Source organism: Octopus bimaculoides, chromosome 8, assembly GCF_001194135.2.
Source record: "Octopus bimaculoides isolate UCB-OBI-ISO-001 chromosome 8, ASM119413v2, whole genome shotgun sequence".
Lineage (NCBI taxonomy): Eukaryota > Metazoa > Mollusca > Cephalopoda > Octopoda > Octopodidae > Octopus > Octopus bimaculoides.
In genome coordinates, this window is record NC_068988.1 from 54,796,764 (window position 1) to 54,810,822 (window position 14,059).

The window sequence follows — 14,059 nt, forward strand, 5'->3', positions numbered from 1 at the left end:
GTATGCATAGGGTACAGATCTAGTACTTAAATCGATTAGACTATAAGCTCTTTCTATTTTTGCCTGTATTGTTTTTCTCTCAATCATAAACTGCAGCCCCGACCCTTCTTTATTAGAAGCTATGATTCTTATTTCTTTACTGCCCACAAGGGGCTACACATAGAGGGGACAAACAAGGACAGACAAACGGATTGAGTTGATGATATCAACTTCAGTGTGTAACTGGTACTTATTTAATCGACCCCAAAAGGATGAAAGGCAAAATCATCCTCGGTGGAATTTGAACTCAGAACGCTAAGCATTTCGCCTGGCTAACATTTCTGCCAGTTCGCCACCTTAGAAGCTATGATTCTAGCACTTTATTATTATCATTCTTTCAACTCGGGATTTTGTTGGAATTCCTGAAGTCTTGTATGCAATGCAGGTTTGCTACCTGCAGCCTACAGTACCTTACTATCTGTTCTTTTCAACTATCTAATACTTTCCTGATGATTCTGGCCATGCCAAGGAGGCAAACCTTTTGTTACATTTCTACTGAGCACTATTCCCATTTCCTTTATATTCTTCTTGATGCCTCTTAATACTGTCCTCAAGCACCCAGCAACAATTGGCACTATCTTCACCGTCTTCATTTTCCAAAGTCAAGCTATCTTGCATTTAAGAGAGTTCTGTATGTCTATTTTTCGCCTTCTTTCTTGACTGTTCATGTGTCAAAAGGGGTACACAACATCAATTATATAGCACATGTGATTCACCTTGTCCACCACCACTAGGTTTGTTTATTACTGTTATAGCCTATGATGTGAACTGCCAAGTCCAACTACATTACAGTATTAAAAAGTTCATCCTCAAAAAATATAATGATGAATTAATCATCCCCATGCACTTTGTAAATGGAAGAAATAAGATTCATTGACACCATACTTGGCTCACAACAGCAAAACTTCCACCATCACGTATTTTTACTTTTTTTTTTTGTTTAATCATCTCTACCTTTCCCTGTAGAGAATACATGTGTCTGTGCCATTTATTATGATCAAATGCCTTCATATTTGTTTTCTGTTCACCAGTCTAATGATGGTGGGTATAAGTACATAAATTCATATAAAAAAAAATACATAGCCTTGCAGCATAGTCATGTAAACACAAGCAATAGTCAGTGCATTCTGGCTTGCTGAGCATTGTGGGTGGTCACTAGGCTGTGTTTTTGTTGTACAAGTAGAATTTTTCTCAGTGTATCTAGAACCAAATTATGCAATATGTCCTTCCTTTCTTTTAAGAATAAAGGATGTTATTTGAGAGAGATTGGCTGCTGTGTAGAGTCTCTTTAAGCTTTGTTTAGAGAGTACGTAAGATATAGGACTACTGCATTTGTTATTGGCATGAGCTACACCTGTCTTTCTGTTTTGTTTATAGATGAAATATAAAATATAAGTAGGTGTTTATATCCTTCTAATTGAAACTTGATGAGACTATTTAGAGGGAAAAACCTGGATTATATTCAGTAATCAAATATTCAATCTATGGCATGCTGTAATCTTTGTTGTTGCTCTAAATATGCTGGTTTCCATCCAAAGAGTTGCCATTCCCAATTTTCCCCTTATTTCTTCAGTTATCATCATTTTCTTCTTCAATCTTTCTGCAGCTATTCAATTAATTTGTTGATCACATATCTACATCCCTGCTGTGAGGGTAATCTCCTGCCCATGCTTGCTTTATAGTTTAATTTAGATTGGGATCTAAGTAGACCCCAAAGCTTAGGCTTGCTATGGTTATTATACTTGTCCATCTCTGTCAAAGCAGGAACCATTTAATACATATTTTCAAGTTGTGAATGAATTTTGGAACACTTATTTTATTGACTCTGGAGAAATAAATGACAAAGCTGAACTTGTCAGATTTTGAACTCAGTTCTGCAAAGTATCATGCTGGATACAAATTCACTTTCTTATGTCGATCATCTTTACTGACAGGACATCTGTATAGAATAATGCCAACCACTTGTCAGAAGATAAGCCAAAAGCAAGCCAAAAGACAGATAGGGGATGGGGAAGCAGTTTTTAATCTCTAATTCTGTGTGTTACAAAAATAAAGAAGGATTTTATTCTATTTCATTGCCAATCTGTTAGTCATTTAGTTGACCCCACCCCTGTAAGAGAATAAAGAATGGTACAGAACTACATTATTTACAGTTTACTTGTGGGTTGTTGATAACTGTATTGCACAAGTCTTAGAACACCTCTCCCTCTGTTCCCTCTCATCTGGTTTTACTTAGTGAATCATACAAAATACTAATAAGTAGTAGAAGGTGATGAAAGCATTATATAAGGGGGCATTCTTCTAACCTTCATGGAATTTTATTATTTCTTTCTTTTCCTGTTGTATTTTAGATTGTGGGATGCATAGAGATGTGTGTGGAGGTGTTGTTGTTATTTTCTCTTGTGTCTTCGTAGAAAGATAAAATATCTTATAATTATGTTTCTTAGTTGAGCAGCAAGGAACCGTTTTGAGCTATAATTACATCATAGATCGTCCGATAACACAGTAGTTGAGGCTCGATATAAATAGAAGTGAGGTAGATGTTTGTTTACTAGCATTCACCTTCAACCATGGTGACATTTTGCATCCTAAAACCTCAAGTTCTGTCTACATCTTGTTACTCAGATATATCACATCAGATCTGTTTAAAACCATTGAACTTTCCTCGTACATAAACAAAATGAAACACCAACAGTTGGGCAATTGCTGGCAGTTCTATTAGGAGACTTAACCAATGACATTACAATCTTCAGTGTGAATATATTCAGATATATGTCAATGGCAGATTGACAAAATCTGTAGAACATTGAACTGAATACTTTGCAGTATTTAGTTACAATCTCTTACATTCTGAGTTCGAATCTGGCTACAATGTCAATAAAATATAATATTAAGTATTATGACCAATATAATTGATTATTTGCAACTGTTGTGTGATGTCTAGACTAGGGTACTCACAAACACACAAACATTTTCTTACACAACAGGCTTCTTTCAGTTTCCATATTCCAAATCTACTCACAAGGCTTTGGTTGGCCCAGGGTTATACTAGAAGACATTTGCCCAGTGTGCCACACACCATGGGACTGAACCCAAGGCCTACATGATTGGGAAGCAAACTTCTTAACCACACAGCCATGTCTATTTTTATATGTGTGTGCATGTAATAAGTTCTTTGTTTGGGGCCTTGTAGGAAAAATTTAGTTCCCAGCTAAACAGTCATGGAAGTTTGCAGTGTGTTCTTGTTGATAACATTATCTTGTCCACTGCAGTTGTCAAGATGCCATTCAAATTGACATTTATCAGGTTGTTAAAATTTGATGATACCCTTTGTTTCCTATGCTATGACCTGTATTGAAATACCAAATATGTTATAGATATTTTCCTTAAAAAGTGTATCAACTATGAACTATTATGACTGGAACATTGTGGGACTACTATAGCTTTTATATTCTATCTATTACACTACTTCAGGATATAAACTTCCATTACTTAGGTTATTCTATCTATTGTCCAATTTGTCCTTCACACCACCACCACCACCACCAACTACCCCCTCACATTGCATTGAGGAATGGTCAAGGGACGTTACTCTGCTTGCCCTCTGTGATACCCACTGATGTTAACACAGACAGAAGTACACTTTAGTTAACTAGTTAACTCTTTGCCTTTTCTGCTGCCCCCATAGATATTTGTTCCTCTTAGCTTACTGGATGATATCCTTATAAAAAAAACTTCTCTACAAATATTATTCTGCTCTTAAAATTCCTGTTGTGTTGCCAAGCCAAAGTCACTTCTAATAATAATAATCATGAAATTATTGTGTATAGTGCTTAGGTGCACTACAGCTCATCTTGAAGAAGGTTTAATTGCTATTTCTAGCTCATAAAGTGTCCATTGGCCTCACTCTGTGCATCCACTATATCTTTTTATATGGCTGTCAGAACAACTTCTGCTCATTTGAACTTAAAGATTACTCTACTTACTTGTCTCACCCCAGTCACTTCAACTCAATGCACTTCCATCATCTACCATGCTAGGCTCTTTCATCAATGCTTCTTTCTCAACTCTGCACCCCCTCTCAAACTTCTTCTCTGGGCATTCCCCTTACCTATTGACCTCAAGTAATTCAAGATAAAATACTGGTCACACTATTTCTTTCCCCTCCACATACACACAGTTACCACAATCCTTCAATATGTGAGTATAAAATCTCAGGCTTCTACCGACCCTCCTCTTTGTAAGAATTAGAAGAATGTTATCACTACTGATTTACAAAAGCACAGGCTTCTTTTGTCTGATTTAGACACACACACACACACAAAAAAAAAAAAAAAACTGACTGTTAACTATTACATACCATAATTAATTTCAGTTTAAATCTCTGGTGTCTATTTTAGCATATTTGTTATCTCTACCTGTAACTGTTTTTCTGTTATACTAATGCTGTTATATTACTGAAGATTGTCTAATTCAGTCCATTTGTGCTATATTTCCAACGAGTTCTTTTCAGTCTGTTTCTTATTTTCATTCTATTTAGAAGCTTTTCCAAGTCTTTTTACAACTTTTGTGGACTACACTCTCTGAGAGTGGTTGGCGTTAGGAAGGGCATCCAGCTGTAGAAACTCTGCCAAATCAGATTGGAGCCTGGTGTAGCCATCTGGTTCACCAGTCCTCAGTCAAATCGTCCAACCCATGCTAGCATGGAAAGCAGATGTTAAACGATGATGATGATGAAGTATCTATGTATCTAGGAAATATACTTGTCTGGACGATATCTTCTTGATCTACTGTATAAAATAATGAAAAACAGCACTGCTGCAAGGGTTCTGAAATCAGTTTCTAACTTATATTCTAGAATAGTGAGGGTACAAGCTACAGCTGCATTTTTTGTGGTTTCTTTTCGAAATGTGTCAAGTGAGTCTTATGTGTGTATAGTTAATGTTTTTAGGCAGATATCAAAGAGGATTGTCAGTAGGCCTTTGAGCAGGGGTGGAGGAACTTTTTAGCATGGCAGGTAAAAATTTTCAAAGGAAAAGGTCCACAGGCGCATCACAAGTTCTAACTCTTATATCTGTGCAAATCTTGTATATATCAAATTTGATACACATTAATAAAGATAAGTTTAACATGTTAAATTAACATGTAACATTTTCATTACTGCTGGCTCTGAATTTAGGATGTTTATATTACTTATGAGGTATTCTATATTTTTCTGCTAGAGAGTAGTTGGGTTTCAAGGTACAAACCTAGCAATATGTGTTTTATAGTGATAACAAAATTTCCCTTCAAATAGCAAATACCGGATGATTTCTGTTCAAGTTTAACCGTTTTAAGTTGTAGTGGAAATGCAACCTTTGTCGCAAATAAGCATACAAATATTGTATAAATTTTATAATCGAAAAATTTACTATAGTTTGTACATATGAGTATATCAGCCTGTGGGTACAATAAAGTGGACTCGCAGGCAGGGGTTTCCCCACCCCTACCTTAGAGAGTGTGACTTGAAGTTAAGTATATGTGTGTGTGTGTATAGTTGACAACAACATCAGATAAACTGCTAATGTGGGACCATTATTACAATACATTATGATCCATATCTGTATCTGACGTGCTGCTTAAGTTTGACAATTTCTGTCAATTGAATGTCATAACAATAGTTTCACATTTTGTCTGTGCAGCATACTGCACATGGTGCCATTGGATTGGTGTTGGCTTATGCAATGATGATGCAACTGCACTAGCTTAAACCATTTTCAGTGTTGGTGTTCAACATCCTGTCTGGTTAAAATAACGAAAGGACAAATCTGTGAGTGAAACATAAAAAAATGTAGCATCTATTGTAAGCAATTATTCAATTTTCCATTTTCTATTGTTTGTAGTTTTTGTCAGTGTTTGCTTCTTTGATCTGTAGTGCCTCTTACTCTCTACAAATGTCAGCCTATGTATTAGTTTTGAAAACTCTCTTTTTCCCTTTCTCTTGTTGAATGTCACCAATCTAATTTTCCAAATATCACTTTCCAAAACAGTATGAAATGTCTTTCCCATGATGCTTTTATTTTTTTATTTTTTGCTTAAAATTTTGAGTTTTTATTTATTTATTGTTAAATAACCAGTCATTTAATTCTTGAATTTATATTGCAATTTATTTGACATGAGATTCTAAACTGAAATGAAGAGAAATTGCCAAAAAAGAATGAGCGGGGTGTAGTTATTTTGTGTGATTGCATTACTGTGATATATCTACCCTACTCTAGGTCTCTTTTCCCTGCTGACTCACCCATTAAATTGGTGGATTTTGTTTTCTCTGGTGATCGGTAAAAATTGTTGTTCAACCCAAGTCAGCTCTGGAAAAGGTACACAATCAAAGACATAACTAGGATAGATTATTTGTGTGTATTTTCTGTCAGTATTACTTTCTTTCTAGTATCTTTAGTCAACTTTCACTGTTCAGTTTTAGTCTTGACTTTTCTGAATTCAATATTAAATCGTCTAAGTTATTGGAGTGACAGTTGAGGTTGAAGAATGCCAAGAGAAGATAACCACTAAGCTTAATGTAAACTCGAAATGATCGTTGGGATTTATCTCCCTTGGTTCTGGACTACATTATTTTCTATTAATTTCTGAACTAAATGTCTAGGAAACCCAAGTATTGTATCAATGTTTGTCCACTTGTGTGTGTAGTTGTCTCATTATTGATTGATGACCCCTTTGTCTATATTACCTGATTTCTAAAAATATATATGAATAAAATTTGGGGTGTATAGACCTCAATATTTACTGTTTTTTTGAGGTTCTTTTGTGATCCTTATAGAGTATCAATGTAACTTAAATACAAAAGTTTTTCTTATTTAGCTCCCAGGTCAGTCACAATCCTGTAGGGTTATGATAAAAAGCATTCCATCCAGGATCGGGTTTTTTTTTTTTTTAAGTAGTATATCTAAGAGTACATTATCCAATGTGCCCTTTTATGAAACAGTAGGGTAAGATTCAAGGGCAATGTTACTGTTGTTTCTAACAGATCAAGTGATAATTTAAAAAGCTCCCTAGTTCAAAATTCTGTTCACGTGTACAAATTCTGTCCTAGTATCTGCCTCTCACTCTCTAATTAGAGTAGAACTAATATTATCTGTATAGTACTTATCTGTAATAGTGTCCTCTCCTGTAGCTGTGTTGTAATTATTAAGTGTTATGTTGTTCTTATCCTTTTCATCAGCACAGTTATTCTCTATACCACTAGTATTGATATCCTTTTGCACTTGTCCTGCTGCCACCATGTACAATATCCTTTGTAGAATTGTGATTTATTCAACCTTTAAATGTTTCAATATCCTTTCTACTTAATTAAGCTTTTCATATCAACATTATGCTTCCTAGTGGTTTACTGCTATCTTTGAAGAATATTTCAATGAAAACCATTCAACAAGCCTTCTCTGTAAACCAGAGTTCTTTCCAATCTACTTCGTATTCTCAGTGTTCTATTGCAACAACTTTTGCCACTCTGCAAAACACATCCACACACACATAGACTTATATCATTTCATATACTACTTCGGTTTTCACTATCCCCTGTTATCAACATCATATCTGTTTGGAAAATTACACAATACCAACCTATTTACACTATTATCTCAATGGTATTCTGTACTTTCTTTGCTGGCATCATCAAACCTAGGTTGTTTTTGTTTCTGATATCATCCTTCATTAGTAACATTTCATAATTCTTTGCCAAGATTTTATTTCATGGCTCACTTAATTTGACTTTATTTTCTTTTACTCTATTTGTTTTTTTCTTTCTTTCTTTACATATAAAAATCTCATCCCCATCATTATATTTTTATTTTCTCTTGATTTACTTTTGTTTTTTGTTGTTGGTTGTTTTTTTACTTTATCAGTATCAACTTCATTTTTGTTTTGTATATTACAATAAAACTAATATCTTATGACTTTCAAGTTCTCTGATCATTAATTTGGTTTTATACTACTTTGCAGACCCAGGTGCCAAAAGAACAGCCACTGGAGGTTAGAGAAATAGAAGAAGACCGCATTTCTTTACGACCCATTGGTCCAGGTGTTCAAACCCTTGAACCAGATTCAATGTCCACTCTTGGTCGCCCAACTACACCAGCTTTCCCTGTCAGCCCAGCATCAAGTGTCGGTGAGTCTTCGTTTCTTGCTTATCAGTTTGTTGGATTTTTGCTTACTTTCACTTCATAATGAAATTAAAAATAATAATGTTCATGAGTTTATTATACACACAGCTCCAGTGCACTACAATAATGCTGATTGATGACAATCATTATTCTCTTTTTTAATATATACACATGCATGCATAATATGTCTGTATGTGTATACACACACACACACACACATATATATATATGAAATATAATAATGATATATAATGAGCTTATTGTATACAGTCCTCAGGTGCACTACATACAACTCATCAGAAAAAGTAAGTCAAAAATGCATGTACAGTACATAGAATAAGTGAACAATGAATGAGTTATTCCTGAATAAAGGATAATATTCTACAGAAAAATGCTTTGATATGTCAAAGTATGTAGCAGTATTCCTGCTACCATTCCTTCTGAGTGTGTGTCTTATGTTTATGAAATAGCAACAGTCACCTCTTCATCTGTTGCCTCATCATTTACCCATTCTGCCAAATCACTTCATTTACATTCTTTTTTTTTCAAAGGTAACATGTTTTCCCTCATAACAAACATGCAATGTCTCATCTAGTCTGCCTCATACATGTTTGGTATTTTGTCTATTTTGAGAATAATTGTCTGCGTGGTGGGAATTTGAGCCATAATTTGTGTCTGGGTTTCTGAAAGATAAAACAGTTCAGGGCTGTTTGTTCAGGGGCTTAAGTCTGATGTAAAAAAGAAAAGAAAAGAAAAAGAAACAGAAAAAGATTGAGAATAGCATAACAAATGGACCATAATTCTTAAAATGTGGTTTATATGAAATTCTCGCTGTAATAATAATGATAATAATAATAATAATAAAAACAATATCAATAATAATAGTAATAATAATAATAAAAACAAAAGAATAATAATAATGATGATAAAGATAATGATGATAATTACAGCCTTAACTTAACAGTTAAATTGAGATGATTATGTTGTAACCAAAGGTAACAGTGAAATAGTAGAAGTGATATCAAAAAGAATACTAATTAATCCTAGGTAGGAATAGCAGTAATAATAATAATTATGATAATAATAATAATAATAATAATAATAATAATAATATAACAACAACCACAACAGTAATGATCACAAAAATCAGTTGAACAACAAACAGCAACAATGGTTTTAACTAGTTAACCTGAGCATGACGGAATGATATTTGAAACCACAACCCTGGTGATTGTATTGCTTACTAGTCCTTACCTCCCTTCACCTCAGATCTCCCTTGTTTTTCTGTGTGTGTGTGTGCGTTTTTCCAGTTACTTTACTGTCCATCACTGTTATGTTTTTAGTATTTGTTTTTATCACCACTGCACTCAAACCAGTTGTTTTGTTATTTTTTTACTGTTATTTTTTATACTGTCTTGACTCTCCTTCACCTACTCATGCATGTCTCATGTTTATTTGCTGGTTCACCTTCATGAACCATATGTGTACTTTCCATGTTTTAATGTGATTACTTCTTTCATTCCTTTTTCTTCCTTCCTGTCTTTCTTTTTCTTTCTTTCCTTCCTTTATTGTTTCGTTTTAATTTTTGTGTAGTTGTAGTAATGTTTTCCTTGTAGTTTGTAGCTGACTTTTTTTCAATGATTATTTTCTCAATTTTTTTTTTCTTTTTCTTATTAAAGCATGTTTAGTCACATGAATGTTATTTTTTCTACACTTGTTTCCTATATTTTAGCAACCCCTCCTTTCCCAGTGTCACCTGGTACGCCTTACGTCAACCCAAGTAGTCCTTTTGGCCATTCTAATTACCATTTTAGGTCTCGTGGCCATTCAGGTAAACAACATTTGTCATCTTCATGACACCTGCTTTGTCTCCTCTCTTTTGGAAATGACATGGCCTTACTTCCATAACTCTCTCAACTTCCAAACAAACCTTTGCCTCATGGTATTGATCTACGGCTTCTTGCACATTTCCTTGCACAGTTTTGCTTAGTGTTGCTAATCTGTTTATTTACCTTACCACTTGCTGTCGTTTTTGTTGCTTAACTCTTGCTATTTCCTGCAATCAGCTAACTTTTTGTTTTCATCACCTTATCAATATAGTGAGAGAAGACCAACAAGATGAGCGAGGCAGAATGCCAGCAATGTGAGACTTGTGAGTCTGTTGTGTTGTTTATGGTGTTTTCGTGGTGCCGACCAAATTTTGGCAAAATAGGGACTGTGGTTAGCTCTGTTGTCTGATGTATGCATGTGTGTTTGTAGGTGAATAGGGAAATGTGTGTTTGTGTCACTGTATGTTGTGTAAGTGTATGCATATTTGCACTGCATTTGAGTATATTTATAAAAGGTATATGTCACACCTGTCCATCTCATGCAAGCATGGAAAAGCACATGTTGTGATGATAAAGATGTGTGTTAGGACATGTATTTATACATTTGTTTGGTTGTATGCCTGTGTGCATAATAATATATACATTTGTGTGTGATACTGTGTATATATGTGTTTCTGATGTATGTGTGCTCATACAAATATATGCAACTCTAATATCAAGTCTGTACATCTATCATGAGACTAATCAATATTGCAATATAGTTTATTATCTGGATCTGAGATGTTATAAGTTTACATGCAAATTTATGCATGAATATATTTGTATCTGTGTACATGTGCACAAGTTTGTATGTTTGTATTGTTGAGATGCAGCATTAAAGTGTTGTGTGTGTATGTGTGTTGCTTGTTGAGACTTAGTGGTAAAGAAGATATATACTGTGTCTCACTATACATTTGTATTAACAGAACCTCTCCCTCCATTAATACTAGGAAGCTTCTAAGAAGTATTTAGACTCATGACAATATAGTTGTGTGTGTCATTTAATGCTCTGCAAGTCACTGACAATTTTTTTTTTTTTTTAAATGTCCATGTTTTGACAATGGATTTTTTCTTTTGGTTAAATCATTTTTGAAAAGTTTGTGGATTGAAGCATCATGTCAGTGCCACATAAAAGCCCCTGTGCTGGTGCCATGTATAAAACACTCATGCTAGTGCCCATATATCTCACCTGTGTAGGTGTCACATATGAAGCACCCATGTCAATGTCATGTAAAAAGTACCCAGTCCACTCTGTAAAGTGGCTGGCATTAGGAAAGATATCCAATTGCAGAAACCATGCTAAAACAGACAATTGGAGTCTGGACTCTTCCCAGCTGGCTAGCTCCATGTCAAACCATCCAACCCATGCCAGCATGGAAAATGGACATTAAATGATGATGATGATAGTTTATGTACATCGATGTTGAACTAAATATTTTTAGGAGTGAGTTTTCATTATAGACCAGCCTTCTATCACAATGAGCAAAGTTTTGTTATACATAATCCACCAAAGTCATAGATCTAGTTCAAATTTCTTGTTGGCGTCAAGGCTACATGATTCTTTATCTATATATTTTGTGGCTCCATAATTGAAGCCCTGGTCTTATCTCAATGTGAAGTAGAGCAGAAATTACATAACCATATCATTCTTATTTACAAGATTCAAATCTCATTCTCCAACTCCTGCTGATATCCCTAATTGTTTTTCTACAGTCTAATAAATAAACCATACCAAAACAGACCCACAAGTATGGTGGAGGCTCCTGCCTGGCCAGCTCCTGTCAAACCATCCAACCTATACCAGCATGATGATGAGATACACACACACATCTATACATTTATTATTCTTTAACAAGAATATTATAAAATATTATTAACAGCAACTCTGAAGTTTTGGACTGTCAACAAAGACCTAATTGGTTGATACTTCAAAGTTGCTGTCAACAACATTCTTGTATAAAAATAATAAATCCATATTCTACAACAGTAGAGAGTAAACCATCAGATTAACTTTAAATTGTTATTATAACTGAACATAAAAACAAACATTAACTCAATATATTTCCATATATATATATATATATATATATATATATATATATATATCCGTATTTATGCATGTGTATATATCCGTATGTATACGTGTGTGTGTGTGTGTTAGTGAATCCAAACAAAGAAGAACAAACAAGAAAACACAACAACGCAAGGATGTAGTATAAGTACTGTATTATCAGGCACTTAGGAAAGGAAAGAAAGAAAATTTTACATTTCGAGCAAAGCTCTTCTTCAGAAATAGAGGAAAGTCCAAAAGAAGGGAAGACAGAGGAAGAAAATCGCCAATGATACACATGTGGTTACATTTTGAAATATATATATATGTCTGATGCCACTGCCCTCATTTGCACTTCCTGCTGTGAAGTTGGTTCATCGTGACTCTTGACAGTAAGAGATCTAGTTTCGTTTTGGGGACACTTACATCCACCCTATGCAGATCTCTCAGGTACTTCAGGAGGATATTAAAGAGCTGTGGTGCTTTAAAACCCAGGCCGTTGCAATATTTTGTCCTATATTTTGATGGCAAAGTTGGAATCTTTAGCACTATGCAGTGGCGCCCTGTTCTAACAGAATGCAAGTGTCAGAAATAATTTTTAAAATTCCATTCTGGAGATTTTCTGCTTAAAATTGCAGAGAGGTTAAATGTATCACACGAACTCATTAAGAAGCTCAATATTTGGGTTCTACATAAACTGAAAGAGATTCACTTCAAACAATAAATCATTATTTGTGATATGTATCTCAAATGCAATGAAATCGACCTTTTTTTTTAAACACATCATCACTGGTGATAAAAAATGGATTGTCTACAATAACATCAATCGAAAACACTCATGGTCCAAGCGTAATGAACCAGTACAAACTACATCGAAAGCTGAGTTGCATCAAAAAAGCTCATGCTGTCAATTTGGTGGGATTACAAAGGTGTTGTGTATTTTGAGCTGCTTCTAAGGAACGAAACAATCAATTCAGATATTTACTGTATGAAACTAGGGGAAGCAATCAAAGGAAAATGGCTAGAATTGGCAAATCATACTGGAATCGTATTCTACCATGACAATCCTAGACCACACACATCTTTGCTAACTTGTGAAAAATTATTGGAACTTGCACCATCAGATTACCATTTATTTAGAAGTTTGCAAAATTCTTTGAATGATAAAACTTTCAATAATGATGATGACTGGAACTCGCACTTGCTTCAGTTTTTGGCTGATGAAGACCAGAAGTTCTATGAGCACTGAATCATGAAGTTGCCAGAAAGATGGCAAAAGTCATTGAACAAAATGGAAAATATATAATTGATTAAAGTTCATTCTTTCTATGAAAAAAAAAATGACTTATTTCCCACTAAAAAATCGAAATTACTTTCTTGCCAACTCAATGTGTGTGTGTAATATGTATGTGTGTGTGTGTTCAAGCATATTGCAGCTACAACTTGAGCTAAGCCTTTTGGGTGAAATTGAGTAGATGGAAACTATAAGGAAGCCTCTCTTTGTTGAACTTGTATTTTGAAAGAGTTCCTCTGTCACACAATGTGCTACACTGATCACGCCTGATAATTATTCAAAAGTGTATGTGTGTGCGTATGCGAGTATGTAGAAACTCCGCTACTTAATATGAATATGAGTAGATAGTTCCGATTTGTGAACAAAGATGAATAGTCATCATTGAAACCTTTGGGGGAATCCATTTAGCACTTAATTTTGTATGAGTGCACGTGTGTGTGTGTGTGTGTGTGTGTGTGTTACACTACTGTCTTTGTTTGAGGTCAGTTTTGTGTAGGTTTCATTTAGGTACTTTGTATCTTTTGGTTATTTTCCTAAGTATCTTATAGCTTTTACTTGTTTCAGTCATTTGACTGCAACCATGCTGGGGCACTGCCTTGAAGAGTTTTTCATTGAACAAATTGACCCCAGGACTTATTCTTTTATAAGCCTGGTA

General features: G+C 34.6%; 1 protein-coding gene across 18 annotated transcripts in view; it reads left to right on the forward strand.

Annotated features, from left to right (window-relative positions):
- LOC106882633 (tensin-1) overlaps positions 1 to 14,059 on the forward strand; it is an 835,201-nt gene that overhangs the window by 776,354 nt on the left and 44,788 nt on the right. For 15 of the 18 annotated variants that reach the window (XM_052970116.1, XM_052970114.1, XM_052970115.1 and 12 more), the window contains 2 exons: positions 8,032 to 8,197; positions 9,925 to 10,023. In XM_052970116.1, the coding sequence (XP_052826076.1) occupies positions 8,032 to 8,197; positions 9,925 to 10,023 (265 nt within the window). The remainder of the gene's footprint in view (positions 1 to 8,031; positions 8,198 to 9,924; positions 10,024 to 14,059) is intronic. The other 3 variants (XM_052970121.1, XM_052970122.1, XM_052970125.1) reach the window with 1 other exon arrangement.